The 25,271-nt window shown below is 41.7% G+C and overlaps 1 protein-coding gene across 3 annotated transcripts in view; it reads right to left on the bottom strand.

Moving 5' to 3' along the window:
- Positions 1–25,271, bottom strand: part of hipk2 (homeodomain interacting protein kinase 2) — a 170,645-nt gene that overhangs the window by 15,149 nt on the left and 130,225 nt on the right. For 2 of the 3 annotated variants that reach the window (XM_060923670.1, XM_060923672.1), the window contains exons 6-10: positions 21,531–21,715; positions 18,479–18,641; positions 11,427–11,649; positions 9,810–9,931; positions 2,739–2,869 (exon numbers count right to left, since the gene is read on the bottom strand). In XM_060923670.1, coding sequence (XP_060779653.1) covers positions 2,739–2,869; positions 9,810–9,931; positions 11,427–11,649; positions 18,479–18,641; positions 21,531–21,715 — 824 coding nt within the window. The remainder of the gene's footprint in view (positions 1–2,738; positions 2,870–9,809; positions 9,932–11,426; positions 11,650–18,478; positions 18,642–21,530; positions 21,716–25,271) is intronic. The other variant, XM_060923671.1, reaches the window with a different exon arrangement.

Here is a 25,271-nt window from a genome sequence, read left to right as displayed (position 1 = left end):
GCACCCGGAGGAAACCCACGCGGACACGGGGAGAACATGCAAACTCCACACAGAAAGGCCCTCATTGGCCGCTGGGCTAAAACCCAGAACCTTCTTGCTGCAAGGCGACAGTGCTAACTACTACACCACCGTGCCGCACTTAATGGATTTAAATGACACTCAGTTGTCTATTCTAATAACTGAACTTTTGCCCAAGTGTCAGCCTACAGGAGATGATCTGGGTGCGGCTTCGGTTGTAAACAGGATACAAAGATCACACAAACTCACTATTCATAAAATCACACGTTGAAATTTATGGATCTGGTCAAATTCAGAACAGCACAAATAATGTACAAAGCGAGAAATAATCTATTGCCAAAAAATATACAAGGAATGTTTAGTGAGAGAGAGGGGGGATATAATCTAAGGGGAGACCTAAATTTTAAAAAACCAAAGGTTCGAACAAATATGAAAAGCATGTGCGTATCGAGCTGTGGGGTGACTTTATGGAACAGACTGGAGACAGAAATAAAACAAAGTGCAAATATAAATCTGTTTAAAAAAAGGTACAAAAAATATTTTTAAACAAGTACATGGAAGAGGAAGTATGTTAACGGAGGATGATGAGGGATAAATCTATAAATAGAATAGGGTTGATTGTTATATTAGAACTAACTTAGTATACGGTATATATGGTATATATTTATTTATGGGGATAGTTTATATATTTATATTTATATTTACAGGGATAGGTATGTAGTATATATTTATTTATGTAATTATATATTTATATAGATATTTTTGAAGTGTATATATATATATATATATATATATATATATATATATATATATATTGTAGTTATATATTTATATAGATATTTATGAAGTGCATATATGGTATGTAGTATATATTTATTTTTGTAATTATATATTTACATAGATATTTATGAAGTGTATATATGGTATGTAGTATATATTTATTTTTGTAGTTATATATTTATATAGATATTTATGAAGTGTATATATGGTATATAGTATATATATATTTGTAGTTATATATTTATATAGATATTTATGAAGTGTATATATGGTATGTAGTATATATTTATTTTTGTAATTATATATTTATATAGATATTTATGAAGTGTATATATGGTATATAGTATATATCTATTTTTGTAGTTATATATTTATATAGATATTTATGAAGTGTATATATGGTATATAGTATATATATATATTTTTGTAGTTATATATTTATATAGATATTTATGAAGTGTATGTATGGTATATATTTTTATAGGTGTATTAATGTAGTTAGGATTTCGGGGTAGTTAAAAAGGGGTGGGAAATTAAAAAAGTATTGTACTTCTTCCCACTCCTTTTTCAAACAATGCGCGGTGTTTTGTAATGTCTTAGCTCTTTATGTTATTTTATTTTTTAATTTCTCGTTTTCTTTCTTTTGTATGTACAAATAGTTACATACATTTTTATACATGTTCGAAATAAATAAATTCATTCATTCATTCATACATGTTGATATCCTGCAAGATGGAGGAGGATGTAATCCTGGTTGTCGGCTCACATTAGAAACTGCACGATTCAACCTTCCGCTTCTTGCAATAAGCACAAGGACACACACGTTTTACATATAAGGCGTAACTTACAGTAATAGTGCTTATGAAATCTTCATCTGCTCAGCTCACTTGTAAGTTGCTTTGGATAAAATATGTAAATACTATGTATGTGTGTGCGCTAGGGGTGTAACACAATGACATTATCTGTATCTGTATCAGTTTCTTGTTTACTTTTGTTTTTTGTATCTGTACCTGCACCCAGTTTTGAAACCCAAAATGGGCGTGGCCCAAACTGATTTTGTTTTGTTTTATAACCCTGCCACTATGTCCCCAGAAACACTGGGAAAACCCAGAATATCCTGCATGGTTTGTGAATTTTATTTGGCCCTGATAGTTCCTTATCACTCAGGTTCATAACTGGTCTAAACTCGAGGTGTGCACAGGACCGATTTTTCAATCGTGCTGTTATTATTTTTGTCTGTACCCACCCACAACATTCTCGAACACATTTAGTTGGGTCTATTTCCTAAAATGTACACAAACTAGTCGCCTAATTTAAAGCACCACAACGCTGATCAGCAGTTACTATGTAAATATGCTGTGCAGTGATGCACAAGCTTCACATATGACTGCTCAAGTGATAAGGTTTTTGTTGTGTCCCGGTGTATACCTCTAGCCATGTGAACCTTCTACATATCTGTATTTTTTTTATCCGTTTACGACAATTTATCTGTTTGATCTGAATAATATATTTGCATTTGGTTCCCTAGTGTGTTCTTAAATGTAGGCCTATGAATATGTAAAAAAAAAAAAAACTAACAACATCGTTTACTCAATATTATTCATAAGCACGATGGTATAAATATTGTTTTTAAATATCACTGTAAGGAGTTTGCCTCCGTTTGTTTTCCGACTGAAACCTTGCCGACTAGCCCAGATAGCAGTGACACCAAATGAATACAAATAGCCGCAGGATAAAGCTGACATTTTTATTTACAGATGTTATTCCTATGCAACTTGAACCGCATTATACAGTAACAAACATTGATCTCTGCCCCGAAACACGCCTACAACAACAAATCAGCAATGCATATCAATTTAATTTCTTGCAGATGCCAAAATGGCTCTTGTGAAAGCAGTCTTATTTTCTGTAAATGAGTGAGGAGATACAGATGGGCTTACCTCCAGTTGGTCAGGGGCTGAGAGGTGCTCATGGAGTCCGGGATGACGGTGGCATGTTGTACAGAGGTGTGGGTGAGCTGCTGCCAGGCTGGGGGCAGCAAGATCTGCTGGGTACCAGAGGGCCAGGCCTGCTGCAAGACAAGGAGAGAACGGCAGAATAGGGGGCGTTGGGTTCATAGTTTGAAGTTTGCACTGCAGGTGGTACAACAGTGTAAGACTCCCAACTAAACAGGTCTGTTAGAACACCCACAGGTTTAGGAGAAAAGGACAAAGCTATTTGCAGCTGTGACCATTAGCAAACTGTGCCAAACTGTGCCAAAGAGCTACCAAACAGGTCAAACATCCCCTTTAGGCACGGAGACTATACAGAGAGGAGCATCCAAAAAAAAAAAAAAAAAGTGTTCTCTTCTTCCTCGAAATTACTGTAGTAATACATTTATATCAAGAAACATAATACACAGCATAAACCAGACAAGCGCATCTCATTTATCTCTTGCCACTGTCCTCTACAAGTGCTCAAAAAGATTTAACACACACAAAAATGAAACAACTTTGGCAAACAGAATGAACACTGTTGAATAACAAAACGCTTTTGTCGCTTTCATTTTAACTTTGGCGTTTTTCATCCTTCCCTTGGCACCGATATCTTAAGGGATTCTTAATGCACCTTGAAAAATGAAACGTGGCCTTGAATCCCATCTCAAAAAAGATAAGACCTTGCCTTAATAAAGATATGTAGCATCTCCTAGGCAGTGCGCTGATGGCTTTGACGTTTTCCAAATCAGCTCAGGATTTAATTAAATTCAGGAGCCCCCCATTCAGCCGGCTTTGTGAGGAACTGCTTTGTATGAATGGCATGGAGTGCACGGAGTGCCAGGCGTAATTTGCCCAGAGACGTGGCTAGCAGAGGAGTGTCTGCAGCTCTAATGGCTTAATGCAGCTCGACTGATTAGCAGTTTAATGCACAACTAATGAATTGCTGCTTTAATACCATTCGCACATCTAGCTTACAGTGCCATCAGTATGGGCTTTCGCGCTTGTCTCACACAAAGGGGGCCTAACCACAAACGCCAGGGGTCTATTATGTTTAAGCTTAGAGACAGACCAAACAAGGGCCTGAAGGAGAAAAAGGTTCGCTTATGTTTGGCCATGTCTTTAGTGCTACATGGCTTCCAGTTTTGCTGGAATATTCTTAAAGGTGTTTGCTGGATGGTTAAATTGACCAGGATGTTTACTGCTCCCTTCATCTTATGCCTGCTGTTGCTGTGGACTGAATTTTTCTTTTTGTCTGAAGCAAAGGTTGGGATTAGAGGAGAGGCGCACAGAGGGCAGTCATTAGTCGAGTTGAACAATTTATCTCAAAGACTCAAGCTGTGAAACATAAAAGTGCATCAAACTAGAACATGTCCTTTTTCGTCTACGCTGGTGATGTTTTCCCAGAACAAACAGAATCTCAAGTCAGCACTTGGTATTGTGTTAGCTGACATCAGAAGCTGAACGTACTATTAACCTATATGTGGTGTGTACCTTTGACTTCTTTTAAAGTGCTAGTCTTGTGAAAATGACATCATAAAATCCTAGGTTTTCCGTGCGTGATACGCTCAAATAGGTTGTAAAATTCACCGATAAATAAAAAATTGGTTCGAAAAGCAATTTTTCTGCACCTGAATTCTGTTCCAACACTCACTAAAAGCTTGTCCGCCATTCGATTGCAGCAATTTATTGGTCAGCGGCGCTGCATGTGTGGCATGATGCGCAACTGCCTTCTTTTGTAAAGCTCTCTACATAACTTTACGACAACAAGGACAGAGAAGTGACTCAGAGTAAGCGTGTTTTGTACCCTGTCCACACTAGAGATTTTGTACCGATACGATACTACTTTCGTACCGCAACACCTGTCCACACTAGCAACTATACCGGTACTGTAGCGGTATAACTATATCGGTACGAAACCCACAAATGTATGGGTTTCGTACCGGTACAGTAGCGCTTCGCTGTAGTGTGGACAGATGAAGCGGTTCTGTATCGATACAAATATAATGCGCATGCGCAATGAACCATTCCTACTTCTTCCGGGTTATTCATACAATAGTGAAGAACGGAGATTGGTTTTCTTTGTTTCTTTCTCAACTGCCTCGCACGTTTTATACGATTCGACTGAATAAATGACCACCAGAAATACAGACTGTACATTGACAACAAAAAGCACACACACGTTGTTTCATCCGCCATATTCTCGGAAGGAAGTTACTCGGTAACCACGGAAACATTTCGCGCACGCGCATTTCAACTACCGGGAAAGAAAACCGCAAACATTTCTCGCTAGTGTGGACAGATGCACTAAACTGTACCGGTATACTTTGTATCGATACAGTTATACCACTTTCGTACCGGTATATATGTGAACACAGCTTTTGTTTGCTTTTAGATCAGTAATTGTCTGTCGCCTGCAGAGGTGGACAAAGTCCCCAACTTAAGTCAAAGTCCAGATCCCGCTGGTCAAATGTTACTCCGATACAAGTGAAAGTTGTCCAGTCAAATTTTTACTTAAGTTAAAGTACTGAAGTACTTGCTTTTAAAAATACTTAAGGATTAGAAGTACATTTTCTGTCAACGCATCGTTGTATTATTGCCATAACGCTTACAAAACCTAATGCCTCTGAAGCAACCGACTGGATTTACTGACTAGCTTGTAGAACCTGTAGAATAAACACCTTTAAACGCAGATTTCTACATTCAGTTTATTTGGCAAGATTATGCTAAAACATATTTCTGAAAGGACTTCAGATAAGTTAACGTTATTCATGTTAGCGTAACTCCGTTTTTACATGCTAACTAACAGTGTCCAAGTTAACTAGCTATATGTTAACGTTAGCCGTGGACAAGGCTATGGCAACTTGACGGGAAAATCCATAGAAAGTCATTTGACTAACCAGACTGCATAGCTATTGCAACGTTATCGCTAGCTCTAAAAGCACAGACAACTTCATTACAAGCTTTCTCTTGGAATAAAATGTTTATATACACTACCGTTCAAAAGTTTGGGGTCACTTTGAAATGTCCTTATTTCTGAAAGAAAAGCACTGTTCTTTTCAATGAAGATCACTTTAAACTAATCAGAAATCCACTCTATACATTGCTAATGTGGTAAATGACTATTCTAGCTGCAAATGTCTGGTTTTTGGTGCAATATCTCCATAGGTGTATAGAGGCCCATTTCCAGCAACTCTCACTCCAGTGTTCTAATGGTACAATGTGTTTGCTCATTGCCTCAGAAGGCTAATGGATGATTAGAAAACCCTTGTACAATCATGTTAGCACAGCTGAAAACAGTTGAGCTCTTTAGAGAAGCTATAAAACTGACCTTCCTTTGAGCAGATTGAGTTTCTGGAGCATCACATTTGTGGGGTCGATTAAATGCTCAGAAAAATGTCTTGACTATATTTTCTATTCATTTTACAACTTATGGTGGTAAATAAAAGTGTGACTTTTCATGGAAAACACAAAATTGTCTGGGTGACCCCAAACTTTTGAACGGTAGTGTACCTCGATATGCTCCCGCAGGTTGGACGGCGAGTTTTTGTAGGCCGTGATGTGGTTCGTTTTAGGCAAACAAAGCAAACAATTAAAACGAAACGACTCTTTAATCCGTACAAAAAACTGAAACATGGGTTCTAGGTAAAGCCACAGGTGCGTGCGTTCCCCTGAAGAACCGCCTTCTTCCATTTTGCAATCAACTGATCAAGTTCAAATAACGCTGCTGAGAAATCACTGAACTTGATTTTAAACAGTCCATGGACGTGACGTAACCCTAGTGATTACTGATCGGCTGTCTCAGAGTCACCTGTGGAAAAAAAAAATATCACATTTTAGAAAAGAAAAGAAAAAAAGCATCCACTTTCAAAGCTTTCATAGTAACGAGTAACGAGGACATTGATAGAAATGTAGTGGAGTGAAAAGTACAATATTTGTCTTTTAAATGTAGTGAAGTTAAAGTCATAAGTTTCCAAAAAAAATACTCAAGGAAAGTACAGATACTCAAAAAGTGTACTGAAGTACAGTACTCAAGTAAATGTACTTCGTTACTGTCCACCTCTGGTCATCTGTCTAAGTATTATACAGGGTGTTTAAAAAAAATTGATATTATTTCACAATCTAATAACTTTGCCAATTCTCGTTCAATTGACCTCAAATCTGAACAGCGTGTGTGGAAACAGGTCAAAATTTTATGTTTAATGTTTTTTGATTTTATCTTTTTAGGTAGGGCGGCACGGTGGTGTAGTGGTTAGCGCTGTCGCCTCACAGCAAGAAGGTCCGGGTTCGTGGCCGGCGAGGGCCTTTCTGTGTGGAGTTTGCATGTTCTCCCCGTGTCCGTGTGGGTTTCCTCCGGGTGCTCCGGTTTCCCCCACAGTCCAAAGACATGCAGGTTAGGTTAACTGGTGACTCTAAATTGAGCGTAGGTGTGAATGTGAGTGTGAATGGTTGTCTGTGTCTATGTGTCAGCCCTGTGATGACCTGGCGACTTGTCCAGGGTGTACCCCGCCTTTCGCCCGTAGTCAGCTGGGATAGGCTCCAGCTTGCCTGCGACCCTGTAGAACAGGATAAAGCGGCTAGAGATAATGAGATGAATGAGATGAGATCTTTTTAGGTATAGAAATGCCATTCACTGGAAAAGAAAAGATGTTGTGTGTGTTAGAGTGCGCTCGAACAAGACTGTGGAGCGTGCATTTATGAGATAATTCTCTAAAAATGCACCAACTGCAATGCAGATTTGGACACGGCACAAAAAGTTCAAAGAGGAAGGCTGTCTGTGCAGGACAAAAGAATCTGGACGACCACCAGCATCGGAAGAGACGGTCGAGCGGGTTCGTGAAAAACTCTTGCGAAGCCCCAAGAGTCCATAAGAAGAGCAAGCCTGGAAACCCAGATTCCTCCAACGACAGTTTGGCGTGTCCTGAGGAAACGTTTGCGAATGAAACCCTACACGTTGCAGCTCGTTCAGGCCTTGAAGGCAGATGACAAGCAAAAGCGCAAACAACTGTGTTGACATGCAAGGGAAACTTGAAAGAGATGAATTCGATGAACGTTTTGTTTTCAGCAGTGAGGCCACATTTCATACGAATGGCAACGTCAACAAGCATAACGTTCGCATTTGTGAAATCGTTCCTGGAATCCACATACCTTTCCATTTGACGCCAAATGAAGCCTGTTCAGTTTCACTTACCGAGACTACTGTATGTACCGTAGTTTCTGAGATATTTACTGTATATCTCAAATAATATAAATTTTTTTGAAACATCCTGTATTTGGCCACATAGAAACTACCTTAGAATGTTATTGATCTGACAAAGGAGAACTGATAAATTCAAGCAACAGGCTAAACACAAGCTTGACCCTTACTGTGCGGCGGTGAGCTCGTTGGGACGGCGCGTCTGACTTTTGTTTCCAGATAGTAGGAACTGCTCAGTGTACCAGACGTCGCTCAAATCCTTCTATGTGAATTTGCCTCACAAATTTATCTTTTTCAAAATGTACGGAGCAGACACTAAACCGTCCTGTCGGCTTGAAGTCACCTCTCTTTGTCTGTACAAATCGAACCCATTCATTCCGTAAGTGTCCTGCACTTAGGCCTATAATGGATTGAAATTCTGCTTTTTTTTTAATCAGCTACACTTGAACAGCCTTGAACAACACACCTTTTATGAGGCATGGTTTGGTTTTAATCGTGTTTTGGAATTAAAAAAAAAAATCGTTAAAAACATGCTGCATTTTGCAAAGTAGACGAAGCCAGAAATGCTGCAAACTTTCAAGCGTTGTGTGTATGATGTCACTTCCTTTGAATTAACATTAGCTTACCAGGAACACATTCATGTAATGGCGGACTCAAAGAGCCAAACTTTACCGGCTAAACAGAACGTTCCCGGTCTCGTATTAAAATATAATTTAGACAGTAAACTATTTAACATGTCTAGTTTTATATGATATCATTTCCAAGGGAGATGTCATTTTCATAAGACTAGCACTTTAAGGTAATGGCTTTACTCTCAGCAGATACCAGGTTATTTCTTTCCTTTGCAGCCACACTGTCACAAATATTTATGTCTATACTAGACATCATGTCCCTGCAGCCCTTTTCCTACATTCTGGGCACTTTCAGTTCTCTCATACTGGCCTGGGGTGTGTAATCATCTCGTCTGCCCTGGAACTGTAACCCAGATAAGGGCTCTTTTCCATGCATAGCCATCTTCTGCACAACCCCCCATTCTGACATGGCGCCCAGACTCTCTCGCTTGGTGAAGGCCCTTTGTCACTCCTAGAGGCTCTGAATGCTCTCCCTCCCTGATTGTTCCTGCATTTTCTGCATTCCTGATCTAGATAAAGGCCTAGGCAGCCTTCTGGGACCAGCCTCATTCCTCTTCGCACACACTTGAAAGACATGAGGGCTCTCAGACCTTCAGGCGAATGAGCATACGACGAGAAAGGGATCAGGTTTTCTCAGACAAACAGGACATTACGGATATCAGCACATTAAAATTAGTAAGAAACTACGTGCCTCTTTTCCATAAAGCAAGTCACTAAGGTCTGATTTAAACTGGCTTGAAAGTACCAAACTCCTCCACCAGCTATTCAAGAAGTTCAAGCCAAACATCATCAATCCAGTGCAGGTCCTGCCTTATGGCCCCTGAGGCTCAAAATCCCGTCAGCATCCATAGATCTTTCTGAGAGCCGGCCTCTGTCATGCTCGTCAGACCATGACTGGCTTTCACTCCAGGGAAAAAATAACATAAGTGCTGAGTTTCAGTGGAGACAAAAAGCCCAGCCTGGTAACAGGCTCTGGGTCCAGCTCTTGTGACACTCACACACATATTTACGGTACAATATATGACTAAATGAGAAAGACTTTGTCAGAGGAGGTGAATTATAGTTCATTAAAACAAAATGGGTCATGCTAATTGCTCTTTTCCAAAGCCACATTCAGCTGCAGCAGTGCATTCAGGAGACACAAAGAGGTATAATTAGTTTACCACGCATGGTTCTTCATCGCCATGGTGAAGAAGGAAGTGTTTGTACCTGTGTGAGAAGGCCAGGTTGGATCTGCAGGGGTTGACCGCCGGGGGCCTGAGTCACTATGGGAACAGCATTCTCCATCCGTACGGAGTAGCCGCTGTGCTTGGAGGGGGACGCCTGCAACCCTGAGGACACACCACAGGCACCACGGGTCTTATAATCTGTATTTCTAGTTCTATTTATAACGCGATTGACATTTACATGAACCAAGTGATCGCAGGAAATTCAGATAAATTAACTGAATAAACGAAGTACCGTCGAGACTTCAGTGCTTAGAGATCGGGATCTGAGGGTCCGCGACAATACACTCGCTGGCCACTTTATTAGGAACACCTGCTCGTTCATGCATTTGTTCATCGTTCATGCATTTGTTCAGTCAACAGAGGACTACATCAGGTCCACCGAAACTGAACCTAACAATAGACTTCGAATCTTGCTCATGACTTGTAGAAATGTAATCTGATGGGGTCTTGTGAGCTGCTCTTGTAGTCCCTACTTCGTCAAGGTGCTGTGCGTTGATGTTTTCTGCTCACTATGATTATAAAGACTGGTTATTAGCTCATCCGGCCGACAGGCGATGAACTTATGCCATCATGTGTTGTCCGGCGTCGTCCACATTTCACGAAAATCGCTTCTTCTCTCTCAATTCTTCACTGATTTTTATTCTTTTTGGCAGGAAGGTAGGTCTGCCTGGGGTGCATATAGCTTCTACACAAATTTGCATAATTGCAATTAATAATGAAGATATGGAGCAATTAAACTCTAATGAGCAGTTTCCATACAAATCGCTTCTTCTCTCTCAGTTCTTCACCGATTTTGATTCTTTCTGGCATGAAGGTAGGGGTTCCTAGGCTAGGGTGCATATAACTTCGACCCAGATTTGCTTAATTACAATTATTAATGAAGTTATGGACTAATTAAGCTTCAATGAGCAGTTTAATAAAATTCGCTTCTTCTCGGTCAATTCCTCGCCGTTTTGGATTCTTTCTGGCAAATAGGTTGGTATTCCTAGGGTGTCTATAGCTTGTATATAGTGTATATAGCTTGCAACATTTACTGAGCAAGGTGGCCCACTTTAGATCGTTCTTTCTGGACTAGACGGGGCCGGAGTGAGCTACGCCGTCATTGACGGTCTCGTTTGCCCTTGTGGTAGCTAGAACCAGTCTATCCATCAACAAGACATTTCTACCTGTAGAACTGCCACTCACTGGATTTTTTTTGGTTTTTTGCACCATTCTGTTTAAACTCTATGGACTGTTACGCATGAAAATCTGAGACTCAAACCAGTCCATCTTGCACTAATAACCATCCTATGGTCAACACTGAGATCACTTTTTTTTTTCCTGATGTTTGGTGTGAACATTAACAGAAGCTCTTGACCTGGATCTGCATATGATACGTGTATCTGCAGGATCTTCTGCACTGCTGTGCTGCAACATGATTGGCTGCTTGGATAATGGCATGAACAAACAAACATACAGGTGTTCCCAAGCGTAAAGGTGGTCAGTGAGTGTATATTTAATTAACGCACATTGTTAATTAACTAGCAATTTTTCCATAAATAGAAATATTTCAACCTCTTCAAACCAAAGACTCCACGTGCAGGAATAGTGCTCTCACCTTGGAAGGTGGGTGGGCAAACGATGAGCGCCTGCTGGAAGGGGTCAGGCCGAGTGGCACAGAGCTGAGGGGCTCCAGGCTGCAGGGGCATGGTCCTGGGTGCCACGGCAGCCATGGGCGCTGCAGGAGGCTGGTAGAGTGCAGATTGGTAGTTTAGTATGGAGACATCGGGATTGGCAAGGGAAAGGGTGGCACTGGTGGAGGAGGGAGCCAGGTTGGTGGCCTAAAGGAACCGATGGAATCAACAAACAAACAAAGACAAACAAAAGCATGAGGAGTGGGTGTGGGAGGGGATGGGTGGAGCAACAATGAGGGATATGGGGGGGGGAAACTATAAAATCATAAATGAATTTAAAAAATGCACTGATTATAGAGTAGGTGTTGAAAATGAAATCATCGTCAGTGAAGGAAGTTTCAGGGAGGATGTCTCAAGAATGACAAAAATGGCTTTTCGGAAAAGAGATGATGTTGAAAGCCAAACTAAGATTAAAAAAGCTGGATGTGTTACTCCACACAGATGTGAGATGTTAAATATTTTAAGACTCCGAATAATAATGAAGTCATTAATAATCCGTTATGTATCGAGACAAATACGACATTTATTTGATGTGCAGCACAAGTCCATCTGATGTTCAATAAAACGGCTTATTGACCGCTACGTGGGGATGGGAGGGGGACGGAGGATGAGTATGTGTCAATCAGTGCTCTCATGTTACAGTTTATGCTACTCCAGCTCATTGAACTTGCTCAGTCTCATTAGCGGCAGATAATAATTTCTCTCTGCACTGCACTGTGATTAAGCATACCCACACACATTTATACAGCAAGAGTGAGACACCGAGCCTTTCAAATGCCTCAGCCTGGTCTTTATTCCCCTCTAGAGTGTTTTATCCTGCATGGTTCAGAAGCCTTTCACCTATTATCTTGTTATTTTTTACCATCTCGCCTGTTACTGTGAGTGAGTTTCTTCTTAGCTGTAGGACTCAAGTGCTATACTTTCATTTAACTCTAATTCTGGGCATGAAGACAAAAAGGAACTAAGGAAAGTAAATTCAGGCTTTATTATCATAAGAAACCAAAAGAGAGCAGACACTTTAGGGCCGGGCAAGAGAAAAGATAGAATGCTTTTACGATTCATGTCTTTAAATACATATTTAAATTTAAATGTAAATAGTAGCTGCTGATTCAAATGCAATGCTTACAACATGATCCACAGCAGACGTGTCGAACAAGAGGTATCTAAAATGTCCTTAATCAACATTTCCTACTCCAAACCCCAGCTTTTTAATGAAGGGTAGACTTATTTACTTTCATTTAGTACTGAAGCAATCCTGTTTCATTTCATGCCACTGCTAGTAATTACAAGCTTTTCATTAGAGTCTGCATGGGGAAAATTCTGAGTGGCACGTTTCATTTTTCATTTTTTCTTGTTTCGTGCGGCCAATGAGCACCAGGGGAGAGACTTAATCAATACGCCACTGTGGCATTCATCAAACAAAATAAACACCGCAGCCTGCTAATGCAACGCGAACCAGCCCAGCCCTTTTCACAATCGCACACGGCACAAGCCTTACCACCCAACAAGTACACTCAAGCTCTTTCTACATGTGCGCTTTTTTTATGGCAGAAATTCACACGTAATTAATCTGGAGGACTTTGAGTGTTTACTTTAAAGTCCTGGGAAGTTTGATGAAGCAATAAACAAGCAGGAGAGCTAGTTCAAGGTTTTCGAAAGGAAGGACATGTGTGAACAGAAAGTAGAAAGTTACAGGGAAAGGGGACGTTTCGATGAATATTCAGAGCTGGTGACAAGTCCAAAAATTACGCCAATATTTAAGTTATGCGTGTTTAGACTTTAGTTAGTCAGCTGCTTAACTTGATTTTCTCAGTGTGCCTGGCAGAATATACAAATTACCTGAATATAGTTGACACTTCCGAGGTTGCCAGATTTTTCTTTATTAGAAACATCTACCAAAAAAACTAGGGTTTTTCAATCAATAAATAACCTAGATTAAAAAAAAAACCTTTTGTGAAATTTAAATCAAGGATATGAGTAATGAATGTTGTTATATTTATGTATTTAATATTGGCTTAGAATGCCATTCCATTTTGAGTGTATTTATAGTCTATAGTTATGTCTGAGGGCGGCATGGTGGTGTAGTGGTTAGCGCTGTCGCCTCACAGCAAGAAGGTCCGGGTTCGAAGCCCCGTGGCCGGCGAGGGCCTTTCTGTGCGGAGTTTGCATGTTCTCCCCGTGTCTGTGTGGGTTTCCTCTGGGTGCTCTGGTTTCCCCCACAGACCAAAGACATGCGGTTAGGTTAAGTGGCTACTCTAAATTGTCCATAGGTGTGTATGAGTATGAATAGTTGAGAGGAGAAAACCTCTATAATAATCCAGTAGAAGGCAACAAGAAACTACTACTGTGATTCTTTCCTAGAAACTTTGATGGCTGGAGCCGTCAGATCGGCCACGTCACTGCAGCAATATGCCACACAGAGATAGTTATGTCTGAAAACCAATGTGTGCAATTTTGACTGTGGGGGAAACCGGAGCACCCGGAGGAAACCCACGCAGACACGGGGAGAACATGCAAGCTCCACACAGAAAGGGCCCCACCAGCGGCTGGGCTCGAACCCAGAACCTTCTTGCTGTGAGGTGACAGTGTCAGATAGCATGCAAATCATCATTATGTGTTCGTAACTCTGAATACGGAGAAGGACATACGGTAGAGTGCATACCTCGGCCAGGCTGCATATTTTCAACATCAAAATTAAATCGCTCGAACCTAGGATCATACTAAAGCTGTACACCAAATTTCATCAAAATCCGTTCACTATTTTTTGAGTTACGTCGGGAACAGAAAAAAAAATCCTGGATCCATGTACATATCTGGATTTGCATCAAAGTCTAATCAATTGTTTCCTGGCACATGGCCCACATTTCCTCAAAATTTCATCAAAATCCGTTCAGTACTTTTTGAGTTACGTTGAGAACAGGCAAACAAACAAACAAAAAATTGGAGGCAAAAACATAACCTCCTCCAACAAAGTTGGCAGATTTATCAAATGGATAAAATACATTTGAATTAGCACTTTATTTAAAAAAATATTATGTTGTCTGTATGCTTTTCTTATTATATTACTGTACCTCCCTAACAGGGTGGCACGGTGGTTCAATGGTTAGCACTGTCACCTTACAGCAAGAAAGTTCTGGGTTCGAGCTCAGTGGCTGACGACGGCCTTTCTGTGTGGGGTTTGCATGTTCTCCCCGTGCCTGTGTGGGTTTCCTCCAGGTGCTCCGGTTTCCTCCAGAGTTAGGCTAACTGGCTACTCCAAATTGTCTATGACCAAAAAGTAGTGCAGCAGAGGAGTGGCTAGCTGGCTGTACTTACTTAGCCAAGAAACCCTAGGAAAGGGACCCAACCCAGAACGCACTGGATGGGCGAAGAAGAAGAAGACCTCCTCAACAGAGTTTTTTAGACTGATAGTACTCTTAGTGGGGCGGCACGGTGGTGTAGTGGTTAGCGCTGTCGCCTCACAGCAAGAAGGTCCGGGTTCGAGCCCCGTGGCCGGCGAGGGCCTTTCTGTGTGGAGTTTGCATGTTCTCCCCGTGTCCGCGTGGGTTTCCTCCGGGTGCTCCGGTTTCCCCCACAGTCCAAAGACATGCAGGTTAGCTTAACTGGTGACTCTAAATTGACCGTAGGTGTGAATGTGAGTGTGAATGGTTGTCTGTGTCTATGTGTCAGCCCTGTGATGACCTGGCGACTTGTCCAGGGTGTACCCCGCCTTTCGCCCGTAGTCAGCTGGGATAGGCTCCAGCTTGCCTGCGACCCTGTAGAACAGGATAAAGCGGCTAGAGATAATGAGATGAGATGAGATGAGTACTCTTAGTCTGTGACCTAGTGAACCAGTATCAGGATGTATTTATTGAGTCAGACTTCTGGGTAGGAGCATGTACCAAATGCCATAAACGTAAAGTAAAGCCTAACGTTCGTGTGGAAGAAAATGTCTAGAAACTGATGCGATTTAGAAATCAAGGCAAGATTGTTCGTTTGTCACAAGGATGTAATTATATTATCAGAAGCATGACTATACCAATCAACAGCAGACTCTGAAAATGTTCCATAAGTAGTGAGACGATGCAGGTAATAAACATGTCCGAGTGTTCGATTCAAAAATACAACTAAAACCAAATACCACAGTAGTAGTTTCGTATGGTGTCACGCCTCCAGATGAGCATCTCTAAGCCAGTTGTTAAAGGTGTCGCCTCCTTCATGTATAGTGGTGTAGCCCCATGGCACTCCTGTCACTGGGCAATGCAACACGAGTTGGTCAGTGTCTTGTAGAGATTCCTGACATTCAGGGCATATAGGGGACTCTATGTAGCCCCAACGATGCAAACTGGCGGCTGTTCTAGCATGTCTTGATCTAAGCCTGTTTGCTTGAGTCCACTGTCTTCTAGTTTAGTTGAGGAAGCCAGGTAGTCCTCTATTAGTTCCCCAGCTCTGGGAACATTTTGGTTCCATTCCTCTCTCCAGGAAGTTTTAATGTTGAACTTTTCCTTCTTGGTCTTATAGAAGGGGTTTAATCTTGAGGTGGTAGGTGCTACTTCTATTATTTGTTTGAGCAGTATGGCACTTTCTGTGTTTGAGATGCGCTGGTGATGTTTCTGAGTGATCTCTTCTCTGCGAAGATGTGGTGGAGCAATGTTGCTCATTGTTGGTAGCTGTTCTACTGGTGTTGACTTGATGGTACCAGATATGATTCGCATGCTTTCGTTCAGTCTGGTGTCAATCTTATACCATACAACATGTGGTATCTGTTACGCGTCAAATTTTCTCTAGCTTAATTCTGACCTGTGAATTCACAAACCTCTGTCCTGTAAGGCAAAAAATATATCTAGTAAATAGCTGTCTAGCCCACACGCATATACTAGGGTTTTTCTCACTGCTTGCTACAATTTTCTTATTAGCGATTCTCATGCCTCTGCAAACCTGCTGATAATGTCCTACATTTTGAGGGTAAAAACTTGATTAGTACAGGGTTAAGAGAAGCTGAATACTGTAGAATCGCACAGCAGCATCGATGAAACTGATAGTAACGGGAAGAAATCATTTTGCAGGATGTAAGAACTTAAAAAGCAGATCTGTGATTTAGACCTGATCTTAAGTCAGCAGTTTGGCTGGCCGTGTAATCCGTATGACCGGGGAACAGGAAAATGCAAGACAAGCAGAAGGTATAAACTGTCGCGTATTTATTTAGCACATTGTAAGCAAGGACCAGAGGGATGGACTTGCACGCACACACACACACACACACACACACACTGTAAATGAGCTATTCAATACAGTGGTGCTTGAAAGTTTGTGAACCCTTTAGAATTATCTATATTTCTGCATAAATATGACCTAAAACATCATCAGATTTTCACACAAGTCCTAAAAGTAGATAAAGAGAACCCAGTTAAACAAATGAGACAAAAATATTATACTTGGTCATTTATTTACTGAGGGAAATGATCCAATATTACATATCTGTGAGTGGCAAAAGTATGTGAACCTTTGCTTTCAGTATCTGGTGTGACCCCCTTGTGCAGCAATAACTGCAACTAAACGTTTCCGGTAACTGTTGATCAGTCCTGCACACCGGCTTGGAGGAATTTTAGCCCATTCCTCCGTACAGAACAGCTTCAACTCTGGGATGTTGGTGGGTTTCCTCACATGAACTGCTCGCTTCAGGTCCTTCCACAACATCTCGATTGGATTAAGGTCAGGACTTTGACTTGGCCATTCCAAAACATTAACTTTATTCTTCTTTAACCATTCTTTGGTAGAACGATTTGTGTGCTTAGGGTCGTTGTCTTGCTGCATGACCCACCTTCACTTGAGATTCAGTTCATGGACAGATGTCCTGACATTTTCCTTTAGAATTCACTTGTATAATTCAGAATTCATTGTTCCATCAATGATGGCAAGCCGTCCTGGCCCAGATGCAGCAAAACAGGCCCAAACCATGATACTACCACCACCATGTTTCACAGATGGGATAAGGTTCTTATGCTGGAATGCAGTGTTTTCCTTTCTCCAAACATAACACTTCTCATTTAAACCAAAAAGTTCTATTTTGGTCTCATCCGTCCACAAAACAATTTCCAATAGCCTTCTGGCTTGTCCACGTGATCTTTAGCAAACTGCAGACGAGCAGCAATGTTCTTTTTGGAGAGCAGTGGCTTTCTCCTTGCAACCCTGCCATGCACACCATTGTTGTTCAGTGTTCTCCTGATGGTGGACTCACGAACATTAACATTAGCCAATGTGAGAGAGGCCTTCAGTTGCTTAGAATTTACCCTGGGGTCCTTTGTGACCTTGCCGACTATTACATGCCTTGCTCTTGGAGTGATCTTTGTCGGTCGACCACTCCTGGGGAGGGTAACAGTGGTCTTGAATTTTCTCCATTTGTACACAATCTGTCTGACTGTGGATTGGTGGAGTCCAAACTCTTTAGAGATGGTTTTGTAACCTTTTCCAGCCTGATGAGCATCAACAACGCTTTTTCTGAGATCCTCAGAAATCTCCTTTGTTCGTGCCATGATACACTTCCACAAACATGTGTTGTGAAGATCAGACTTTGATAGATCCCTGTTCTTTAAATAAAACAGGGTGCCCACTCACACCTGATTGTCATCCCATGGATTGAAAACACCTGACTCTAATTTCGCCTTCAAATTAATTGCTAATCCTAGAGGGTCACATACTTTTGCTACTCACAGATATGTAATATTGGCTCATTTCCCTCAATAAAAATATGACCGAGTATAATATTTTTGTCTCATTTGTTTAACTGGGTTCTCTTTATCCACTTTTAGGACTTGTGTGAACATCTTTTGTGACATCTGATGATGTTTTAGGTCATATTTATACAGAAATATAGAAAATTCTAAAGGGTTCGCAAACTTTCAAGCACCACTGTAACTACACTTTAAGAAGCAAAGAGGGGAAAAGGAAAAGATGTGTGTTGGTGTGCATGTGTGTGTGTGAGTGTGTAGACACTGACCTGGCTGTGCACAGTGTTGAGCTGGTTGTTAAAGGTCATGGTGAGGTTGGTGGAAGTGCTGGGGGCTACATGTGTGATGAACGGGGTCTTGCTCTGGTTGACTGCATCGTACATGTTCACGCGACGCTTACAGATCTCCATGTTCTGGAAGCAGGATTTGACACTACAAAAACATTTTAAAAAAGAAAGCAGCATTCACGTTACAGCTGTACACAATCATGTTCCAGTATCCCAGACCATTTCTTTAGATTTTCTAGAAATGTCTGAAATGATAGCGACTAAAATCCATTTGTTTCATGTTTACAAAGTGTAATTATAAGCACATTTGAATCCACTGTGTCACTCTGAGGTCAAAATTACCAACCTAGGGCTGCATAATATATTGATTTATTACAAGCTGTATTACAATCCTGGACTTTGCAGTAGTTATAACGTAGAATTCTGAAGTATGCTAATGAACACGCTAAGGGTGCTTTCATATGACCTCAAGGTTAGAGAAGCAGCCTGGGGCCTAAAGGGTTGCTGGTTCGTTTCCCAGGCCTGGCAGGAAAATATCCATGGCTGAAGTGCCCTTGAGAAGGCACCTGACCCCCAACTGCTCCCCAGGTGTGTGTCCTTGTTGTATGTCGCTCTGGATAACAGCGTCTGCTAAATGCCTATAATATGAGTGTATTTGGCAAGTTTGAATCAGAGAGAAAGTGATGTTTGTTTAGTTTTGGCCAGGCACCACCCAAACTAATAACTGTATCATCAATTTTCATTTGGCTAATCAGATACAAGGTACACCATCACTCTTGCCAGAGCAGTTGAGGGTTAGGTGCCTTGCTAAAGGGCACTTCATTCAATCCTGCTAGTCTAAGGAATCAAACCAGCAACCTTTTGATTCCAAAGCTGCTTCTCAAACCGTTAGGCCATGGCTTCCCCAATGCTTGTTGATGCTTGCTTGGTTTGGTTTTATTCACACTACACATACACACCACAATGAATCAAATAAATAAAAAAAAGAGTGCCCTATAAGGTGTAAACGTAGTTTTTGGTTATGGCCAATTCCCACACAACTAATACAAAAAGACATGAATCCAACCAAATGCAACTTTTTGAACTGCTATTTATGAAACTTCACAAGGCAGCAAAACATACTAGGAGGAAAGTGCCGTCTACCCTCTTCTACATACATGAGCTCATAGACGCCCATGATTGGCTAGTGTCACTCTGATTGACATGGGAAGAGAGTCATGCCATCCTTCCCAAGCAGAGAGCAAATCAAATTTCTACAGCGTTACAGCTTTGTCCTTTATCTCAGTGGCTCAGTTTGCGTATCATAGGTCAGTTTAGCAGTTTGAAAATACAACAATGAGACCATCAATTATGGCGTAGCTCACTCCGGCCCCGTCTAGTCCAGAAGGGACGATCTAAAGTGGGCCATCTTGAGCAATAAATGTTGCAAGCTATATATAGAAACTATATACACCCTAGGAATACCTACCTATTTGCCAAAAAGAATCCAAAATGGTGAGGAATTGACTGAGAAGAACTGCTCATTAAGGCTTAATTAGGCCATAACTTCATTAATAATTGTAATTAAGCAAATCTGGTAGAAGTTATATGCACCCTAGCCTACAGTAGGTACCCCTACCTTCATGCCAGAAAGAATCAAAATCTGTGAAGAACTGAGGGAGAAGAAGTGATTTGTGTGGAAACTGATCATTAGGGATTAATTACTCCATATCCATCCATCCATTATCTGTAGCCGCTTATCTTGTTCTACAGGGTCGCAGGCAAGCTGGAGCCTATCCCAGCTGACTACAGGTGAAAGGTGGGGTACACCCTGGACAAGTCGCCAGGTCATCGCAGGGCTGACACATAGACACAGACAACCATTCACACTCACATTCACACCTACGCTCAATTTAGAGTCACCAGTTAACCTAACCTGCATGTCTTTGGACTGTGGGAGAAACCGGAGCACCCGGAGGAAACCCACGCGGACACGGGGAGAACATGCAAACTCCGCACAGAAAGGCCCTTGTTGGCCACGGGGCTCGAACCCAGGACCTTCTTGCTGTGAGGCGACAGTGCTAACCACTACACGACCGTGCCACCTTACCCCGTATCTTCATTATTAATTGCAATTATGCAAATCTGGGTAGAAGCTATATGCACCCCAGGCAGACCTACCTTCCTGCCAAAAATAATAAAAATCAGTGAAGAATTGAGAGAGAAGAAGCGATTTTCGTGAAATGTAGACAACACCGGACGGACGACGGACAGACAACAGACAACACATGATGGCATAAGCTCATCACCTGTCAGCTGCTAAAAATGCTGTAAAAATGAGCTAAAAATGCTGCCTGCAACCCATAACACATGGCATGTTTGATTCACTTCCTGAAGCTGAGTCAATTCAGAGTCAAATCACTTTCTCACTGTCACAGAACCATGCTAAAGTTCATCTGGAACAGTTCCAAGACTACCTCACTCTCAGTTTCCAGATATGGTCTCAGTCATAATCTAATCATAATTAGATATGATTAAAAAAAAAAATTCAAATCAGGGCGGCACGGTGGTGTAGTGGTTAGCGCTGTCACCTCACAGCAAGAAGGTCCGGGTTCGAGCCCCGTGGCTGGCGAGGGCCTTTCTGTGCGGAGTTTGCATGTTCTCCCCGTGTCCACGTGGGTTTCCTCCGGGTGCTCCGGTTTCCCCCACAGTCCAAAGACATGCAGGTTAGGTTAACTGGTGACTCTAAATTGACCGTGAGTGTGAATGGTTGTCTGTGTCTATGTGTCAGCCCTGTGATGACCTGGCGACTTGTCCAGGGTGTACCCTGCCTTTCGCCCGTAGTCAGCTGGGATAGGCTCCAGCTTGCCTGCGACCCTGTAGAACAGGATAAAGCGGCTAGAGATAATGAGATGAGATGAGAATTACAAATCACATGAAAAGTTTAATTTTGGTGTTTGGTAGTATTTGGTACTGGAATGATGGACCTGAACAGAATCTAAAGTGCTCTGAGTGATGTGTGTATGCTTCTGTTCAAGTGCAGTGTGAGGCTCACTGTGTGCTGTGGGGGAAGTCCAGCAGGTGAGCCATAGTAACAAATGGATGGTTGAGCGTCTCAATGGGCGTGATCCTTTTATCTGCGTCGATGGTCAGCATTTTGGTCAGCAGGTCGATGAACTCTCTCCGGTCTGCCTTCTCCGCCAGCATATCACTGCCCTCCAGCTCTGTGCTCACGTTCACCTGCACGTGAGACACACACAGAACTGAGTTTAATCCACTTGTCAACTCCTGGCTCACAACCAGGTGTTGAAGATAAACTAAGCCAAAAGTATTTTGGTCAAACATGAATTCCTTGGTCACTGGTCCTAAATCTGTGTAAGAGTATATTTAATGTATATCTCTGTAAAAGATATTGTGAATGATGGCATTCATTAAGCATTCCAGCATAGATGCAGGAATTTGACCTATGGGAGCAAAACCCAGAGATACATAATAAACATGTCACCAGGTCTGAGTAAAAATATTGGTAACCTTGCACCTCTGTGATATTTCCAAATATTTGCATTCTTATTAACGGTTCTTCACAGAGACACTTTGGAATGCGCCTGGCGCCAAAGCAAAGATCTTAATCAGCCTAAAGGACTCAAAGTAAACACATACATAATTCGACTAATTAAAAACGTTGTACACAAGACATTTTACTGACACTTAGGTCGTCATCATGCATGGACTACATAATCAGTCATTTACAATGAGCAATTTTTTTGGAACACTATTTTATTATGCATTGAGGAATGTGGTGTGTGTGTGTGTGTGTGTGTGTGTGTGTGTGTGTGTGTGTGTGTGTGTGTGTGTGTGTGTTTATATTTTGGTGGGGACCAAATGATCTGACAACCTGACAGTTTTGACCTTGTGGCTGGTCTCCATGAGGAAAACTGCAGCTTTTATTTAAAAAAAAAAAAAAGAAGGAAAAAAAAAACCTCTTGTACGCTGAGGTTAAGTTTAGGCGTAGAAATAGTGCTCATTTGCTGCATTAATAATTCTATGAATGGAAGGTCTTCATAAGGAGAGTATGACAAACATGTGCTTGTGTGTGTGTGTGTGTGTGTGAGCGAATTAAAAAGCTGCACATCACGAGTGCTGTTGAAGTGCAGCGCCTGGTTCGAGCAGAGATGTAAGAGAGGACTAGATCATTGGGAATCTCTTAGATAGAGTCAGCAGGCACATTTTTCATAAAGCTGTGCGATTTATCTGCAGCTCCACCCCCCTGAGGCTATCTGATGAACTGCCGGTCATGAACGCAAATCTGATTCCCCTTCCCTTTTCTTATGCAAGCTGCTCCCCCATCAATCTGCTGCATGATAAAGGAATAATCTTCAACACACACTGAAAAATAATCAGACTGTCCTCTGCTGGGAAATCGAAGGACTTTGGGAGAATCCCCCCCCCACGCACATATATTTCAAAGTATAAAAATACAGTGTAATGAACAGCCAGCCCCGTGAGTATGTTGTCCCCTGGCATAGTCGATCGTGTCCGTCAGTTAATTCTCATCCAACATCGTATGCATCCCTCGTCTTGAAACTTCCTGAGACCCACATGGCGTAATCGTTCCATGCTCTCCACTCTCCACCGCTCGCCTTTTGGACTTTCGCGATGACATGGTGACTCTGCACACTGCATTCAACAACTCGTATAAAAAGTCACTGATTTGTACACAAAGTAAAACATCACTGTGCACCTCGTAAAGGGACACTTTTGTCGGCCTGTAGCATTCTGATCAACGTTCCCAGACCAGATGTGTCTCGCACACAGTATCTCAGTATTTCCTGTCATTCTTTGGATGGAGAGCAGGCTGAGCTGTTCAACTTCCTGGGCAATCATCCCAGCATTTAGACCTTCTGCAATCATCCATAATACAAACCAAGCACACAGCCCAAACAGCTCACTACTCATTTATTCTGAGCAGAGACTGAATAGCCCTGGAAGCTCAACTTCTGGGTTTTAATGGAAGCTTTGGATTTGACTCTCTGTCTCTTGGTCTATCTTTCTATCTGGAGATCTCATCACACATTGTTTAGAGCAGAAATAGAGATGTCCAGGCTTCAGCGTATTCACTGGCTCAATATAATATAGTATAATATAAATCATATTTTTCACATTTGTCATCATCATCATTTCTTCCCACGTGGCACGTGATTGGCCTTGGGGCGTGCCATTGGAAAATCATGTTCCGATAGACACTCGAGGTCTTTTTGTCCAACATTACTTTTAAATTTATATCATTTGGCAGACTCACTTATCTACAGCGACTTACAGACATGCTTTGGAGTCTCTGTCAATAAACATATCCTAATTCTGGTAAACATAGGACAGATTCTGCAAATCCTATTACGTAAACCTGTTAGAGAGCAGTTAGGTAGCATACAGAGATTTCTCCAGATTTTCTGAATCTTGTAATGATATTATGTACATACAGTAGATGATGTGATTACCCAAATTCTTTGTAATTTTACATTGAGGAACGTTATTCTTAAGTTGTTGCACTGTTTGCCCACGCAGTCTTTCACAGAGCGGTGAACCCCTCGCCATCGTTACTTCTGAGAGACTCCGCCTCTCTGGGATGCTCTTTTTATACCCAATCATGTTACTGACCTGTTGCCAATTAACCAAATTAGTTTTTTTAGCATTACACAGTTTTTTCAGTCTTTTGTTGCTCCGTCCCAACTTTTCTGAAACATGTTGCTGACATCAAATTCAAACTGCACTGTAAAAAAAAAAAAAATAGTTAAGCCAACTTAAAAATGTAACGCAACCTGCTGCCAAAGGATTTTGAGTAAACTCAACTCCAGGCCAAATAGTTGTGCTGACTTGCTCTTTTAAGTCGACACAGATGCGTATTTTATGTTGACCTTACTTTATTTAGCAAGTTCAGTGCATTCAAATTGTGATGTTGAAATAAATTGAAATAATCATTCCAATTAGCTTGGAAAAGCAAGTTGGCACAAAAAACACTAAGTTATCCTAAATTATTCTTTTTTTTTAAAGATACTTTTTTGGGCTTTTTCCACCTTTATTGGGTAGGACAGTGTAGAGACAGGAAATGAGCAGGAGAGAGATCAGGAAATGACCTCAGGTCAGAATCGAACCCAGGGTCCCGGATTTATGGTATGGCGCCTTATCCACCTGAGCCACAACGCCCTGAATAAGCCTTTTAAGTTCACATAGAAGAGTATTTTATGTTGCCTTGACTTGACTTGCCTTTAGAAGTTCAGTGCATTCAAATTCTCATCTCATCTCATTATCTCTAGCCGCTTTATCCTTCTACAGGGTCGCAGGCAAGCTGGAGCCTATCCCAGCTGACTACGGGCGAAAGGCGGGGTACACCCTGGACAAGTCGCCAGGTCATCACAGGGCTGACACATAGACACAGACAACCATTCACACTCACATTCACACCTACGCTCAATTTAGAGTCACCAGTTAACCTAACCTGCATGTCTTTGGACTGTGGGGGAAACCGGAGCACCCGGAGGAAACCCACGCGGACACGGGGAGAACATGCAAACTCCGCACAGAAAGGCCCTCGCCGGCCATGGGGCTCGAACCCGGACCTTCTTGCTGTGAGGCGACAGCGCTAACCACTACACCACCGTGCCGCCCTGCATTCAAATTGTTTAGTTGAAATAAATTGAAATAATAATGCCAATTAACTTAGAAGAGCAAGTTGGCACACCATGGTTCTAAGTTGAGTTTACTCAAAATCCTTTGGCAGCAGGTTGCGTTACATTTTTAA

Source organism: Neoarius graeffei, chromosome 6, assembly GCF_027579695.1.
Source record: "Neoarius graeffei isolate fNeoGra1 chromosome 6, fNeoGra1.pri, whole genome shotgun sequence".
Classification (NCBI taxonomy): domain Eukaryota; kingdom Metazoa; phylum Chordata; class Actinopteri; order Siluriformes; family Ariidae; genus Neoarius; species Neoarius graeffei.
Note: the sequence above shows the minus strand (reverse complement) of the source record. Positions and strands in the feature narration are given on the sequence as shown.